Raw genomic sequence first — 17,711 nt, 5'->3', positions numbered from 1 at the left:
AGATGCCACAGAGACAAAGAATGCAAAAGTATTTCTGCTGCCTTTCATGGACAGTCTCAATGTGCCATAATGTTCTCCACGAGATCTGGGAACTTCATAACTTCATCCTTTTCATTCATCTACCAAAAACCAAGAGGATTCACTTCCTCCCATCAGACAATACTAAGGAACCCTGTTATTTTGCCCTGTCTTCCTCCTCAATACACAAAATCAAGTAGCTTGCCTACTCAGTTAAGAGCTCATTATTGGTAGCACTGGCTACCCATATCTACACCTAACTATTTACAAACATCTAGATCATTAGAATAATACTGTCAACCATGTTGTTGTTACCCATAATTTTAAGATTTCCACCTTTTCATGTAGTAGAATAGAAAAAGAGACACAAGCATTTAGTTCAACTACTCAAGAGAAAGAAGACACAAGCGAATTATTCCAAGTTACCTTCTCAAGAAAACTGAAATACTACACATGCAATTTATTTGAGACAATGTAGAGATGCTTTTCCTTCTTAAAGGGGAGCAGGAAAAGTACTATTCAATCACCACATGAAGTATTTTGAATAAAATAGTTTCTCCCTTGAACCAGATTTCTTTATAATGGACATCACAGCTAAGTTCTTTCAAATGGTACTGTAAATCAGAAATAAAATACACTATTTTAGAGAAATAATTTAGGAAGAAATTAAAGTAACTGACCAGGTTGTCTCTACTAGTATAGTGGACCATCCATCCTTCTTTCACCATTGTACTGCTCTTCCTCTTTGTGTGTTTGATTGACTGTACAACTCGCATGAGAGGAATATTATTGCTTGTTGAGGGACTAAAAAGAAAATACAAGAGTTTAATCTGTAACAAGTTAAAATACAACAGTACTGCAATTATATCCATTTTACACACTTAGCCCATAATTTTCAGGAACAGACACCTTTTCTTCCCATACAGATTTAGTTGATTGATGAAATTGATAAGGCATCAGAGCTCCTACTAGCTCTCCTAAGGCAAGTATTGCAGTACTCAAATTATTCTAAGGAACAGAGAAGAAACACACTGGAGTGAGGACACTTACAGAAATCATCCTCTCAAAACAATTTGCTGAGACTGCTGATCTTTTATGCTATTTGACACCATAGAAATATAATTAACATCAGCATAACCATCATTTCTTCTTGTAAGTTGATTAAACTGCTTGTTAATATTGTTGTTAGTGAAGGTCCCTATCAAAGCAAACTTTAAAGTTATGAAAATACAAACAGAGGTGTGTTAATTCAAATCACAACTGCACTAGAAAATTCTATCAATGCTCAGGTATATTAACTGTCCTTCAGACAAGGGTTTCATAATCTCTAATATTCTGAGACAGCCACTAATTAAACATACAGGTTTTAATAGCACTGAAGATGAAGCCAACCACTGAAGTGCCTGCCTAACACCAGAGCTCTACATGCAGCACTAACAGACACATTTGTAAACACACAACAACATGAGGTAGTTTCAAAACAAAAAACGTAAGGATGCTTTAACATGGCACGCAGTTACACCATAGAATTGGCTACAGGATGCTGTCATGCCAAAAACCTGAACTGCTTCAAATCCAATTAGAAATAAATGGAAAAATCCTACTTAAAGGTGGATGTTACTTCCCTTTCAGGAGATCCTTGAGCTATAAATCACTGATAGTTGGGAGGTATCATTATATTCTCTCCCTCACAAATTTGCTATTAAGCCCTGAGCTACAGTGACGTTTAGCTTGACTGAACACAACCGCACTTATCTTATTAAGAATGACTAAGAAAATGAGGATGACACTACTCAAAATAATAGATAAAATAAAAAGATCAAATTTGATTTAAGGAACTATGTTAACAGTTATCGGATAAAAGATTTCAGAAAAATCACTTTCAAGATAAATAAAACAAACTATTGCCTAACATGCATGTAGGCTGTGATGCCAATATTAAAATATCTCAACTAATACCTTTTAAATCCACACATATATAACAGTAACTAAATTAGGCTCAAGTCACAGAGACCTTAACCATGCATTAGCCTTGTTAAACTGTAAGTTTTATCCTGCTTTGATAATCTAGTTGTATTTCTTCAATAAAAGTCATAGCATAACACTTTTTCCAACTAGAAGAGACTATATTCCTTTAATCTATGTTTCAGATTTTCTTGAGGCAGGCGAACTTTACAAAGTATTTTCAAGCAAAAAAAAAAAAAAAAAAAACAAACAAAACAAAAAACCACACACACAAAGGGAAAATACACTTTCAGCAATAAAACTGGGCTAACTGGAAATGTTTTGCTCACAATATTGAGCAAAGTACATCCTGAGCAAAGAAATCCACCTTATAACTTACCTGATTGTTTTGACAGCTTCTTCATCTTTGTCTGCATCAAGGTCAGATGGATCCATAAAAAAGATTTTGTCCTCTGGAGGGGAGGGCTCTTCAGCATCATCTAGAACTCGACTACCATCACTGTTCATTTCACTGCTATCAACTTCCATTGGCATATCTAAGTCCTGGCCTGGACTAGCAGGTTCTGGAAACAACACAAGTCAGACATTATTTCAAACACACAACTTAAAAAAATAAAATAAAATAAAATCTTCCAAAACCCATGAATTTTTTTTCAGTTCACATTTATGGAAGTAACCATTAAAGTACAATCACAATATACAAAATCTTCACATTTTTGCTATAAGATGCAGAGTATGCTAATGAACATTATCAATTTTGTTTTGCTAAATGCCAAGGCAAGAGAGACCCAACTAAAACACAAACCACACTGAAAGAAAGAGTGAAAAGCTTAAAGTCTAAACCTAAATCTCATTAAGCAATTTTTTTACACGAGTCATCAGGACAAAGTAACCTTTCGATGGCTAGAGATGACCCAGAGAATTATCCCTGTGCAAATTTAATTCTCCATTAACAGAAACCCAACTCTGCTCTTGCTGCTCTTGTAGCCTATAATAAGGATAGTAAGAAAGAAAAGGTGGGCTGTGGAATTGAAGGGAGAAAAGCAGAACAGATCTTATTCACATCTGATTTTCTGCAGGTAGAAGTTAAGTGTTTTCAAAAACTGTACAACTGGCACTGTGGAAAACTAAGAATTAAGACATAAAAATATCTTAATCTGTAGCCTTTTTATGGTTGTTTTTTGTTTGCTGGTCCGTGGAGGGCTGTGTGTTTGTTTTTACCTGGGGTGAGCTCAATTAAGAGTGAAAGAACAAAAAATAAATTGCTCCTTATGTCCTCCGAAGAATTGTATGAAACCATAGCTCCCAAACTATGTGGCCTTTTAGCACCTTAGCATCACAAGGGCAGTAAAACCAGGCTGCAGCAACATCATGTTGCACACTGCTGTTCACAGCCACCAACATCAAGATCCAGGACAGAGCCCGGGAGCTGGAGAAGGCAGGCATGAATGGATGGGATACATTGTGCAATGGCAACAGACCCACTGGCTAACACACAGCTGTTACCCAAGCCTCTGAATCAAGTTGTACAGTTTGATGTGACCTGCTGCATGTCACGAATTTTGTTTCACTAAATAATGTGTGACAATGATCAAGGCAACACAATCACAGAATGGTTGACATTGGAGGAGATTTTTGAAGGTCACCTGATCCAACAATGCCCTGAGTTCATTTCTCCAGTCTGGATAGCAGCACAAGCCCTCTGTCATATCAGCCAGTCCTCCCAGTCACCTGCAAACCTGCTGAGGGTACACTCAGCCCCATCAAGATCATTAACGAAGATGTTGAACAGGGCTGGACCCTTTGTTGGCCCCTGGGGTACACCACGAGTTACTTGCCATTGATAACCACTCTCTAGGCCCACCCATTCAACCATTTTTTAATCCCCATCTGCTCATCTATCCCACAATTCATCAGCTTAACACTGGTCTAAAACTTATAAAAATACTCTAAACATTCTTCCACAAAGTGTTCCGCACACTTCTCTTTCAGTTCTGTAAGGTCTATTCAGAAAGCAGTCCAACTTCATTGAGGTTTCCAGAAATTAGAGTGGAGTTCTTTCTTTTGGTTTGGCTTGGGGCTTTTCTCCTTTTTCTTTTATCTCAAGCATCTGGGCTAACTCTGGCCAGTAAAAATCATGGATATGAGAAAGTCATAAAAAATGGTATGTGTCTTCAGATATTAACATTTTAAAGTATGTATTTTATGGTGAACAGTGAGCAGACTGATCACAACAGATCTTCAAATTTTGTACATTTGAGTGGCTTCTTGATGTTTCATTTCCATTGAGCAATCCCAAGCAAAGCATAGTGAACGTGCCAAGACTGATTAAGTAAAATTTAAGTCACCAGAGTGTAAGTTTTACAGTGAATCTTTTTCATGTTCACTAACCTCAGTGAAAAAACCGACAAGATAAATAAAAGTACGTCAAATATTCAAAGATGAGTGAACTAAATACTAACACATCTTGTTCAGCCTCAAAAGATCTCTCAGTATTTGAAAGCATGTTTCTCATCTTACCTCCATTGAAAATCACCTCTCCAAGACAGTCTCGAGGTACTTTAGGTGCACAGCGTTTGTGGCAGTTGAATCTGCAATCTAAAATGGCAGATAAATAAGCCCGTGATAGCAGAACCTCACTCCCACCCAGACACTAAAATTTATCACTCACTGCTTCCAACACAAACCTCAGCTCAGATTCATACATTTGCATGGAACTGAGGACAGCACCAATGAGGTCACCTCCAGGAGGAAATTAACAATCTTGTCCTGATGTCACATGGTGATTTGTCCCACCACAGTTTATTATGTCAGTACTTCCCCTTCCAGTACAAAATAGTTTGCTACTTCTCTAGCTTTTTCTGTACCTACTTTTTCCATCATGATGTAATTTTTCCCATTCTTTCATTTGTTCCACATCCTTTTTTCCATTGCTATATGATTTAAATGTCTCATCTCTAACATTTTTCCCCATCTGCCAGCTAAGACATACAGGCATCAGAAGCCTCTACAATCACACAACTACATCAGAGCAAATATGTTCTGCAGTAAATCCCAAAGTCCTGTTCCCCTCTCATTTAGGTTACAGATTTGGCTGACTACTCAAGCTCCATTTCTTGCTGACACGGGGCAGACAGAATAACATTATGTCCAGGTTTGACCTGACGTGGAGATGGAATCTCACCTGGATGCGTGCCATTTCTGCACCCGAGGTATCAGATGCAGGCTACTGGGCAAAGTCCAGCATACAGCATTACTGATACTAACAGGAATTTCCTTTATTAGTAGCATCCCTGTGATTTTCAACTCTATCAACACCATGAATTTCAAAACTCCCTACTGCCCCCACAACTGTTTTCATATTGATAATTTGCCTCTTTTTGCTATCCAAAGCAAGCTCAATGTGTTTTCCTTTTAGGTCCAGACAAGAGAAGAATCAATATCTCTCCATTTTTAGTATCAGAGGAGCCAGATTCTGGAGCAGAATACAATACTGCTCAGCTTCTGAGTGCCTAAAAGGATACGCCCTAGGAGACCCACAAACTGCCTTTTTTACAGCCATGGCTTCAGTCCATATTATGGAATACAATTACTTTACTAGTGTAAAGGAGGCTGGAAGAAACAGACACATTTCAAATTCTGTCAGGAAACCAGAAGATTGAATCTATCCTAATAACTTAAACTACATTCAGAAACATTCTTGGATACTGCAATGCAGTTCTCTAGTCCAGTAAATAGCTACAAACATCCCCTAGCATGCTTTTGGCCCACAGCATCAGCAAAATCCCAAACAGTTCCAAGGTCTAACTCATAAACCAGAGCATCCTATGAAATTGGTCCAAACAGGCAGTCTGCACAGAGCCACCCAGGCTGGGATGCTAGGAAAACTTGTTCATGAACATGGGTCATTCTGTCCCAGCTGACCTCTGTGTCCAGGAATGTTTCTGGGCACATTTAATTTATTACCACAAATACAGCCTTAGCATCTCAAAGAGATGCATCCTCAGAACCCAAATAGCAACCTGAATTAAATCAAGAAATCCAGGGCTCTTATGGGTACTCCGAAACATAAAACCACTAAGAGACCCCAAGCTTTGGGAATGTGCACGAGGAAGTCGGTGGGAAACCTTAAGAATCTGTAGGAGAAGGCAGTAGGAAAATATTTTAACTGCTTGATATCAATTCCTGATGTATTAAAAATAAGTATAGGATCATACTGGAGGCCTATTAAGACACTTATTTCTGTCCTGCACATACACAGAGCATTTCTCTAGGCCTGTTTTCCTTACATAAACGCTTACAATATGCATACAATAATATTTTTATCCAGTGTCATTCAATTCCCTGAAACTGATGTGGTAGCCCCATTTTTTCAGCTGAATATAGTCACAGCAATTGTATATGGCCAGCAGCATCTCTATGTTAAAACTGCAAGGCATCTTTTTCAGGCTTCATTATTTTTGTATCATGTGTATCCAAGAGACACACTGACTGGAAAAAATATCAAAACCAGTTCAGGATGCAGACGTCAAGCAGACAACAGAGACTGCAAATAACAACAGAAATGAAAGATAAAATTACTTCCTTACTTACATGAGACAGCACCATTACTAGTCAAAAAAAGTTAACACAGATGTAAGCTTACAATTTTTTCTCTCCTCTAATAAAACAAACTGAAAATGTATTAAGCGACCTCTCTCAAAAAGCTGACCTTTTTGTGACCTGATACTCCTGTTTGACAAACTCACATGAGAGAAATGGAAACTCCTTTCCATATTAATGTTCATGGTTCATCACTAGACTTTTGTTTCCTGCAACAAAGCTGACAGATCTGCACTAACTGGCAATAAAAAGCCAGAAGGAGATCACAATAATTATGCCCTAGGAACCACATAGAGGAGCCTGAGAACTGAAGCCATGCATGTTAACATATTCTACATAAAAACCATGCAAGTTCAGCACAGGCACCTAGCTGTATAAAATATCTCCAAAAGGTAATAACCAATATCCTGTACTAGACTAACACAATGAAAACACACAGATTCTTTAGTGGTTAGATATTGAACAAAAGGAAATATTTCCCATTTTTATGAACTCATAATTATCCTTCTAGAATTACAGTGTCCTCCATCTACACAATTAAATCTTATTTTTCAGAAAAATGTGCAATGCACAGCCCACTACAATGAAAATGACAGCTGCTGTGAACTTCTGAAAATTATGGAATTTTTCAAAAATTACACTGCCCTATTCTGCAGTATACAGCCACCTAAGTTGCAATCAGTTCTAAATACAAGACCTTTACTGAAATTTACTGCTACAACAGAAAATTAAATGTTTACCTTTACACTGCATTCCTTGGCGAAAAAGGCCCTTAAGCAGCCGTTTGCAATACTGGCAGATGGTGGGACGAGTGTAAGAGTGAACAGCAAAGGTGTGTGGGACCTTCACTCTGCAAAGCACCATCTTATCCATCCAGATGGGGCGGCCACTCCAAGAGGGAATCCTCTTACTAGGTTCTGGGCAGCAACGCTGGAATAAAGAAGGAATACATAATTTGCACCAGAACAGTTTTACTGCCATGACTGCTTTGAAAAGTCACAGCAGTCAGGTGAAATACCACGTGACTGGAAAAAGGCAAACACTGCACTATTTTTAAAAAGGATAGAATGGACAACCCTGGGAGCTACTGACCTGTCAGCCTCCCCTCTGTGCCTGGGAAGATCACAGAGATCCTACTAGAAGCTGTGCTAAAGCACATGAAGGACAGGGAGGTGATTCAGGACAGCCAGTGGCCTTCCATGATGGAGTGACTCCATCAGTGGACAACAAAAGGGCTACAGATGTCATTTATCTGGAATTCTGTAAAGCCTTTGACATGGTCCTCCATAATATCCTTCACTCTAAAGTGGAGAGATGGATTCAATGGCTGGACTTTTAGGAGGATAAGGAATTGGTTGGATGCTCACATTCAGAGAGTAGTGGTCAATGGTTCAGTGTCCTGATAGACATCAGTGACAAGTGGTGTCCCTCAGGGCTGATACTGGGACTGGTGCTATCAAACATCTTCCACAGTGATAGACAGTGGGAGCAAGCGCACCCTCAGCAAGTTTGTGTATGTCACCCAGCTGAGTGGTGCAGCTGCCACACTGCAGGGACATGATGCCATCCAGAGGGACCTGGATAAGCTTGAGAACTAGGTCCATTCAAAACTTACATGGTTCAACAAGGCCAAGTGCTGGTGCTGCACCTGGGATGGGGCACCCCACAGTATCAGCACAGGCTGGGGATCAAGATCAGCCCTGCTGGGAAGGACCTGGAGGTCTTGGTGGATGAAAAAAAGTCAGTGGGGCTGTAAAGCAGCTGTTGGCTGAGAAAGTGACCAGACAAGAAAGCAACCTGACCAAGAAGCTTTAAGAGGACATTCTGGTATAGCAAAACAAAACCATGAAAACACCAGATGGAAAAGCCTTACAGAGAGCTGGAAGTTATGTATGAACCTTTATTTCCACAGATGATAAAATGCTAAAAATTCACTCATTACATTTATTTTTTAAGTAACCTGACAAGGTTCAGACAGCACATACAGACCTCCATAGAGAGGGTAAAATGGAAACCACTGGACGTGGTTTCCAATCACTACCTCAAATTATCAGTTTTTAAAAGCGAGGTATGGCATGCCTGGATAGCTTACAAAATTAGGCAAAAATATTTAGAAAATCAAAAAATTATTTTGAAAATTAATCCCCCTCAAAAAAATTCTTTGAAATTAAGTTAGAAGAAAAACTTTAGCAATTAAAACAGAAAAGGCATTGAGTAAAACAAAGAGGTATCAAAAGGTACTAAACATGCACATAGAAATCATACAGTTAAATTCTGTGATAAATGGTTACAATTCTATGTTCACTGAATAGATCTTACCAGTAGTCAAACATCAAAATAAATATTTTTCATTACTCAAGACTAGGCTTTTATAGCTTCTAGCTAAAAAAATTACATTCTTGAACTAGACTATACAATTTGTATTTTAAACTGTGGTAAGAATAGTTACAGTGTGAAGTAACAGATAATTAGAAAAGACTAAGGCATAAACAAATGGATCTAATCACTGCCTGTCCTGTCTTATGATCCCAGTATACTTGGGATATACTTGATAATTGATATTTGTTAGATAACTGACAACCTCTCAGCAATCATAACAAGGAACTACTGTGGATGTCGGTTTTTACTGTAAGCCCTGTACTCCCTACACACTTCTTGACAGGGTTTGGGTTTTTTTGGATTAACTTTGTGAAAAGCTTAACAGCAGATCAGGAACACTCTTCCCCAGCATAAAAGCTTACAATTTGTACTGCTTTGGCCAAGTAATTATTCTATACTAATACAACAATTACAGAATGAATCTGTATTACTAAGAAGGCAAGATGTTTCATTATTCTGAAGCCAAGAGTTCATATAACCATGAGTGAAAAGCTAATAACAAAATTATATATAAAATTTATAATTTATTTCCTGTTTCATCTTTCACAATAATAATAAGCAGTAGGTGTCACAGTCTAAGAATCATCAGATTTTAAAATTCACTAAAACCAATCATAATGGTTAAGCTCGACTCCTACATACTCATCTTGAGCCACTTAAAACGCTATTTAGTTCCCCAGAGGTTAAAGAGCTTATAAACAGAAACTGTTTCTCCTTTCACATTACATACTTCTTCAGAGGCAGAGGATGTGTGTTCAGCTTGTGCTGGTCTTGGAACTGAAAGCCCTGCTCCTGGTAAGGACACGTTAGACAGGCGCCTCTTTCTCACTCCACTGCAGTTATTTGGAATCTTGAAGGCACATCGCTTATGGTAGTTTAACCCACAACCTGGAAGAGTAGTTTGTTTAATTCAAAAAAGCTCCCAACATTCAAAGTAACAAAAAGAGTACTAATATTTTGATAAAGCAGTTTTAAAAACATGATCCAGGAAAACGGTAAAGGCAGAAACAGACTGTTGTGCCAAATTCTCTTATTTTAGTGTTCTTAATGTGATTCACAGAAACAGCTTTTTCTCCAGTAAGCCCAGTTCTAGCAACAAGGCCCAAGACTCGGAAGCAGCTGATCTCCCACCATCAGGAGGCTTTCATCACTCCCTCACTTTGAAGCACAAGAAGAATTCAGTGAGAAGGCAGCGTCAGTACCTGACAGCAGGCTGCAGAGTGCTCCACAGCCAGCTGGATGAAAGCCATAAGGAAAGGGATTCCCCTTTGGGAGTGTCTCCAAACTATGAGTTCCTTGTGCAAAGAACACAAGGTTGTAAGCTAGCTATTTTTTTTCAAAGTGGGAAACAACAACACTTCTTAAGTCATTAGTCCAAGGTCACACACAGTTTGCATTAATGCCAAGATCAGAACTTGGGTTTTCAATGCACAAACCCTTCCAACTATGAAATACTACCTTTAGCACTTGCTAACATACCAAACACGATACAATTTCTTCTTCCTCATCTTATATAGCTATACACACACACAAATACACTAAACATCATAGACTTACCTTCACATTTTAATCCTTGTCGTACCAAACCCCAAAGCATCTCTCCACAGTAGTCACAAAAAGTAGGAGCCTTGTAGGAATGCACATAAAGTGCATGAGGACGAATCTGGAAATCTTCGACTGTAGCCAAAGCTTTTAAAAAATTGCAGTAAGTTACGGTTCTTGCCACAGGATCAACAAAGATTTATGAAAAGAACATGTTTTAAAAATGGCTAATTCAAAGAATGCTAACAAGCTGTTTAGAAAACATCATTTTAGAGTATATCATTTAAATATTCATTTAGAAGACTACATGGTTTTCAGTAAACATTTTTATTGAGGAAAAATATGCATTGGACTCTGTAGGCTAATGGCCACAACTAATCAGTAGTATGAATCACACTGTTGAAAACCTCACTAAGTTGAAGGCAGGCACAATAAGCCTTGCTAAAAGCAACAATAAAGGTTTGAAAGAGCAACTTAATTTTCAAGCTGTTTTGTAACCTACAAAATTTTCTAAAAAAAGACAGCTCTATAAGTTAGATTTTTATCTTCTAAAGGACTTTTACAGTAAAAGTTTATTAGATTAAACTCTTGGTGTATCAAAACTGTGATACTGTGGATAAAGTTTTTACAGAAAATTGAAATATTCTTTCCCTTAAACAAGCACAGATATATTTAAATTATTTTTGTCCTGTTTCTTTGAAGGCAGGAAAAAAAAAAAAAAAAAGGTATTTTACATCAACATTATCTTGCCCTGACGGCTACTATTTTTTGACCAAATATGTACTAACTCTTCCTATTCAGATTCTTATTTTTAAAAACCTACTGAAAGACACTAACATGTTTCCAAAAAGCCTCAGTTTCTGGTGGTCTGTCTATCTAAGGAAACTGTCAGAGATTGCCAACAGACACAACAAATTTTCCAAATATGCAATTCACCAGAAGCAATGAAAAGCTCAAACTAAGATGATCGATTACTGAACATCCTGGACGCGCCCTGAAACGCAGCCAAGGACTCAGCCTTACAGCCACCAAATTCATACTTTACTGATCAAGTTTACAAATCTAAGCCCATGACAGTCAAGGGTCTCTCTTCCTAAAACGTAGCCTGTTTGTCACTTTACCCTCAAAGACTTAAAAACTGCTCAATACTAGTCCAGCTTTAATTTATAGTTTAACTACAGCTGACTTTTGATTGAATTTGACAAAATACTGATTAAACACATACAATGACAATCAGGGCTGGGGTTATTTTGTCCTCGTTATTGGTTAATAACCACCACTCTAAGGACTATATTGTGTAAAGAAATCATTTTTAAGAACTTCAATAACCTTTAAGAGTCTGTTTTTATAGGCATGATTCAGCAACTACATTTTGAAAGTCTTATGACAACATAAACCACCAATAGCAAAAGCTACAGAACAAAAAGACAGATAAAAGCAAAAGAAAACCCACAACAGTTGGAAGAACAAATTCTGAATCCTACCTGCATTTCATCTTAAACAATTATAAAAATTAAAAACTGATATTATTATACTTATAAGTTCTCATTTGTATAATGCAGATTTGTTTATCATAATAAACCTGAAGAAGATTAAAACAGAAAAATGAAAAAATAACAAAAGTGAGTACTGAAGCATCAGTGACACCTGGATTTTCTTGAAATCCTCTACCCCAAAGTATATGAGATTGAAGTGAAAAAGCTCAAGGCAGGCATGAAAATAATGCTCCATGAAGCCCTATTTTCTTTTAATCTACTGAATAAAGAGTTGTTCCACTGTTACAATAATACCTACCAGAGAGTACAACCTCAACAAGATCTCCCTCGTGTATCTCTTCTGCTGATGTAATTCGTTGCAAAATATTATCTGAGTTCAGGTCATGACGGAACAGGAGAATTTTGTCATACATGCCAAAGAAACCACACTCTGGGAACTGCAACAGACATCAAACTCTAAATTAATACATGCTATTTGATAATCCTATACATCAAGGTTTTTAATAACAGCTACAGAACTCAAGTGTTGTGAATGTTTCATGGTAACAAAATTAATCTGCCTATTTTTGAGGAAACAAAGCATTTTCTGAAAATTTCTACTTTTTTTTTTAAAGGTAAAAAAAAAAAAAACTGTTAAGATTTTTGTTTCTTTGGGTTTTTAATCTCTCAGACCTGCATAATCAGTCTGGCAAGTGAAAGCTAATACAGGCCTTTAACTTGGATACCAGCACCTATAACCCTTACTTCACAGGTATTCTAGTCAGGCAGGTATTTAGCTTGGGACACTCCAGCCACACCTGCCACATTTTTCTTGAGGAGCAAGCCAGTTAAGAGGCTCCATGCCACTGTTCTACAACAGTTTAGATCTACAGATACGAGAAATCCTGAGTAACATGCTCCAGAGGACACTGCTTGAGCAGGCAAGTTGGACTCTATGACCTCCGGTGATCCCTTCCAACCTTAACCATTTGCTGTGATTCCGTGAAAAGGAAAACTTAAATCCCCACAAGGACACAGAATATAATACTGAAAATCCATACAGGAAACAGATACACTAAATAGCCTGCTGTTTTTCCATGACATTTCACTGAAAAAAAGCTTTCTCATTCTGTATTTTCCCTACTCCTCAAAACACTGTTAAGTATGAGTAAAACTTCTTAAAATGAAAACTTCTTAGAATGAAAAGCTTGAAAGTAAACAGTTCATGGGGGAAAAAGAGCAGCAACAGACCCTGGAGAGGAATGAGCAGCACTCAAGTGGCTCCTTTGACCTTTTGGTTTAAACCAGAATTCAAACTTGAGGTGGGAACACACACGCAGAAGAAAACAGGAAGAATGTGGGAAAAAATATGGAAAAGCTCAGAAGAAATTTTTAATTAATGAAGTAACAGCTTAGTAATTTACATGTTACACAGTCAGTAAGCATCTAAACTGCATGAAGCTTGTGGTATATTAATTTTTCCCAACTAAAATAATCAAAGATTTGTTCTACCAAATCAAAAACATAATGAAGGTATCCATCATGCCCATTTTCACGCTCTCTTCCCATTCAGAGAAAAAATCATGTCCTCTTTTCAGCAGCAATTTTATCTGAAATATCAAGTTGGTCTTCTCTGTTTTAGTGTGTACACACTACACAATTACATGACACATAATACTGAAAAAGTCCATGCTCCACAAAGCATGCTATCTACCTTGGACAGTCAAAAGGAGAGGCAGAATTTGTGCAACTTAGCCTTTGCAAAAGCAAAAGACAGAGCTGACAAATTTATACTGGCATGTAGATACTTAGTCCACAGCAAGAAACTGATTTACTGGTCTGATGCCAAAGCAGCCGGCTGCTTCCTCTGGCTCTCAACTCACTCCCAGGCTTCCTACATAAATTTGAAACTCTCTTGTACTCTGTACAGTAGCCATGATGGTACAGAGATTACAGTAGCATTATATTCCCCTAAACCAGATACTGCTTAAACCTTTATACAATAAAATGCTATTGCTTAAGATCCCTTAAATCATCTGGAAGAATTCAAGAATTCCTGTCTTATACTATATTTCAGTATACTCATCTGCTGATTCATCTTGCTAAATAGCAAATATCCATGAATGTTCTGAAAATTGCATTTTTCCAATTGCCCAAAGATAACTTGTAATAAGAAAGAAAATATAAAGCTTGAGAATTAGCTGTGCTGCCCAAATATGCGTCTCAGTATCTCTGCAAGTATGGACAGGACTTGACTTTATACTCAGAACATGCAAAGATACAGCACACTAGTAATTCTTCCAAGGGAACTGACATTTCTTCATACCTGAAACACGTCATAAACCTACTTTAAGCTCTAACCCAAAATCCCACTGTGCCTTGACTGACAAGAAAACAAGATATATTTACATTATTAAAATAAGTGCTGTGAGGTTTTAATCCCTGATACACTGTTAAGATAACTTCTATCAATTGCATTATACTGCTGAAGAACTTAATTCTAACAAAAGGGATATAAAATCAACATTAAAACAGTATATATCTGCCTGCAGACACACATGACACTTTTTATTAACACCAATATTAATTTCAGCTGCCAGGAGGGACAACTCATGACTCAGGGAATCACGTGAACTATTGTCTCTTTGTATTAAGTTCACAGAACCACCTATGAGCCACCGATTTTAAGGAAGCCTCTAACATATTCCACAGGTTTGAGTCTCCTTCTTTTGATAAAGATATGTCTTTGTTTCTCTTTTAGGTTTTTTTCCACTCTTTAAGACCATAACCCTGTCATGCAGCTGCCAGAACATCCCTACACATAATCCTCCACCTCAGTAACCAGAGGTCACATAATCACCTGCCAAGCAGCACTTATCTTAATTGCTACAACCAAATATATTCTGCCTATGCACCATTTACCCATTCTCATGTACAAATCTTGGATTTATAAAAATGTTTTAAACATACTACATTAGTTTTTGTTACTAAAAAGCATTAGCTGACACAATAAACTAAGGTTACAGATGAACACTCAAGTCCTCTGTGGCAGCAAGTATAAACATTAAAAATACGAGACATTACATTCCTTAGAAAGCAGCATCAACATTAATTCCAAAGTTTGTAAATAACATTATAATACCTATAATTAATATTTTGGTTTTCAAATAAATTCCACACAAAGGCAGAATTAATTTTTACAGAGTACCAATATTTTTTAAAAAGCAAAATCATCTATTACAGATTGTTAGAACTGTTGACATCAATACCCTCATTTGGTTCTACATTAATTAAATTGACCTTTTAAACTGTGTATCATGAATGCTTCTCATATTGTCATGACATGATCTACTGCCTATTCTTCCAAAACAAATACACATACACATAGAAGTGACTGTGAAAGATTGTCTTTGGTTCTGTAACTGTAACATTTAACCTTAAAAGGTAATTCTTCTATTTACGGGCATGAGCTTTATCAGTGGCTTCTAAACTAAGATGCAGAATCATAAGCCCAGGACTAACAAGAGAGTAATCTACACTAGTATGGAGTACAAGAATTCTCTCACTAAACACAGGCTCTGTATACAGTTTCTATAGTATGTGACAAGACTTCACCAGGACACATTTTTCTAGGCATTGTGCATGCCTGATCTCCATTTCTGTAATAGTAATTCCAAAAACTAAAAGCATGAGAACAGAGATAGCCTTTTCATGGGTATAGAGAACTTCAGTTGCTAGGAGGTTTTCCTGAATTCATAAGAGAGACAGGCAGTAGCTGAGGAACCTCACAGTATCTCCTTTACCTGTCCTGCCTATGAGGTGCTTGTCTACACATCCACAAAGCAGCACAGAGGAAAAATGCAGGTGGGGGCAGCCCACACAACACCCTGCCCAGGCACTCCCAGGCCCTTCAAAGGAAGGCCCATCTCCACAAGCCAGAGGAGCACAGAGAAAGAACGGCAGGTGGGAACCCAAATTAACAACTCCAGGGAAAGGATCCTCTGCCCAGACCCTCCCAGGGGTCTCCCAGGATATCCTTAGACCCAGTTTCCACACATACACTGATCAGGTAAGTCAACACTAGAACACCTTTTGGTGTCCAGTGGTATGGTAGAGATTATAAAATGCTGGGAAATTAGAATGGTACAATACCTATGGAATGTTTATGGAAGGAAACAAAGGCAAAAGAGGTGATTCAGGGAGGAATAAACGTGGGGAAAAATCGAGGGACAAGAAGATAAAAGAGGCTGGTCACTTGTACACAGGGGTTGGTCAGAACAATTGTCTGATCATGCCCTGTGCCTCATCAGCACCACCCGTCCGCCGTTTTCATTAAGTTCAATTTCTAGCTATTTTCCTGAATGATTTTCCCTCATTCTGAGCCCATGTGTGTGTATGGGGGGTCTGAGTGCCAGCAATAAGAGCAAGAGGACCCTGTAATGTCAGTGACTGGAGAGGCCGAGTAAGTGAAATCATGAGCTTGAATATCCAGGTGTCAGCACCTGGAAAGACCAAGATCCAGCAGCTGCTACAAGAGAGTGCTTGAAGCCGGCTGCTGGAGGCATCCACTTTTTTTTGTTGTTGCTATTTTTTCTATTGGTGGGTGAGTAGGTATGTGTCTGTACTTTCCCCACTACCAGACCTCCATCCTGAACCACGAGAGAAGGGTACAGCACCACTGGTGCTTACAGACAGACACACTGTTCAGCTGTTTGGATCTGTGTGTACACATATATGGTGTTGCACACCTGTATCCAAATGTTAGTGCCTATTGGGAATACGTGGTCAGTCTTGCTGTCCGTGGCTGCACATGGGGACAGAGCTGCAGCAGCCTCCAGATTCAACCATCCCTAACAAAACTTTTCAAGTTAGATGAACAAATCCTGCTCTTTCTTTGCACACTTCCCCCAGTTCCATGCCAAAAAAAAAAAAAAGTTCCCAGTTCCAAAAGAACAGACCCTGTTCTTTTGGAAAGAAAGATGCCTGCCTCCTAACTCCCTTCCACACACTCCAGCTCAGATTCCTCTCCTCTGCCCCCACTCCAGACCTGTGCACCCAAGCCATGGAAGCCCTGGCTGGCTGCCCTCCCCACGGCTGCTCTGATGAGCTGCAGGTGGCCCAGCAGAGCCCTGTCTAAGGCACTCGGCCACGCCTCGACGGGGGGAGCAATCAGCTCCAACCAAGCAGCTTGGCTCCTTACAGGCGTGCAGCGCCCTGCTCTCCCTTCCGCTCCCCAGTCCATTTGGGAATACAGCATTCCTTGCTAGCACCTTGGCCAGAAGGCTATGTGCAGACTGCTAGCCAAGAATAACCTCATCAATTAACAGGGGTTTTATTTCAAGTGGTATCTTTTAACAGAATTTTTACGCAAAGCTTAAACTATGTTCAATAGTTGAACTATGTTCAAGTTGTACACTACCAAATTCTTCTCTCTTGTACCACAGCAAAGTACGGCTTTTATAGCTTTCCTTATGCTCAGTTACATGAAGCTGTGAGGAAGAACAGTACCCAGTTCCTTTGAAGTGTTAAGAGCTCATAATGTAAACTTGAAAACAAAACTCAAAGCAGAATTTTTTAAAGCCTGTTTTATCTTATGGGATTATACAGCTATTACTTTCCTGCATAAAAGCCTAAAGTATCTGCACAGTTACTCAGAACACATAAACTGCTAATCCCAGTATTACTAAGTTTCCTAAAAGCAAAAAGATGACTGTTCCCAGTCTTAACAAT

At 38.4% G+C, this 17,711-nt stretch overlaps 1 protein-coding gene across 1 annotated transcript in view; it reads right to left on the bottom strand.

Annotated features, from left to right (window-relative positions):
* PRKD3 (protein kinase D3) overlaps positions 1 to 17,711 on the bottom strand; it is a 43,417-nt gene that overhangs the window by 17,807 nt on the left and 7,899 nt on the right. The window contains exons 3-9 of the mRNA XM_082303460.1: positions 12,301 to 12,439; positions 10,522 to 10,653; positions 9,695 to 9,852; positions 7,326 to 7,515; positions 4,504 to 4,581; positions 2,363 to 2,546; positions 699 to 822 (exon numbers count right to left, since the gene is read on the bottom strand). Of these exons, the coding sequence (XP_082159586.1) occupies positions 699 to 822; positions 2,363 to 2,546; positions 4,504 to 4,581; positions 7,326 to 7,515; positions 9,695 to 9,852; positions 10,522 to 10,653; positions 12,301 to 12,439 (1,005 nt within the window). The remainder of the gene's footprint in view (positions 1 to 698; positions 823 to 2,362; positions 2,547 to 4,503; positions 4,582 to 7,325; positions 7,516 to 9,694; positions 9,853 to 10,521; positions 10,654 to 12,300; positions 12,440 to 17,711) is intronic.

Source organism: Coloeus monedula, assembly GCF_965178545.1.
Source record: "Coloeus monedula genome assembly, chromosome: 2".
Lineage (NCBI taxonomy): Eukaryota > Metazoa > Chordata > Aves > Passeriformes > Corvidae > Coloeus > Coloeus monedula.
This window is presented reverse-complemented; position numbering and strand designations above follow the sequence as displayed.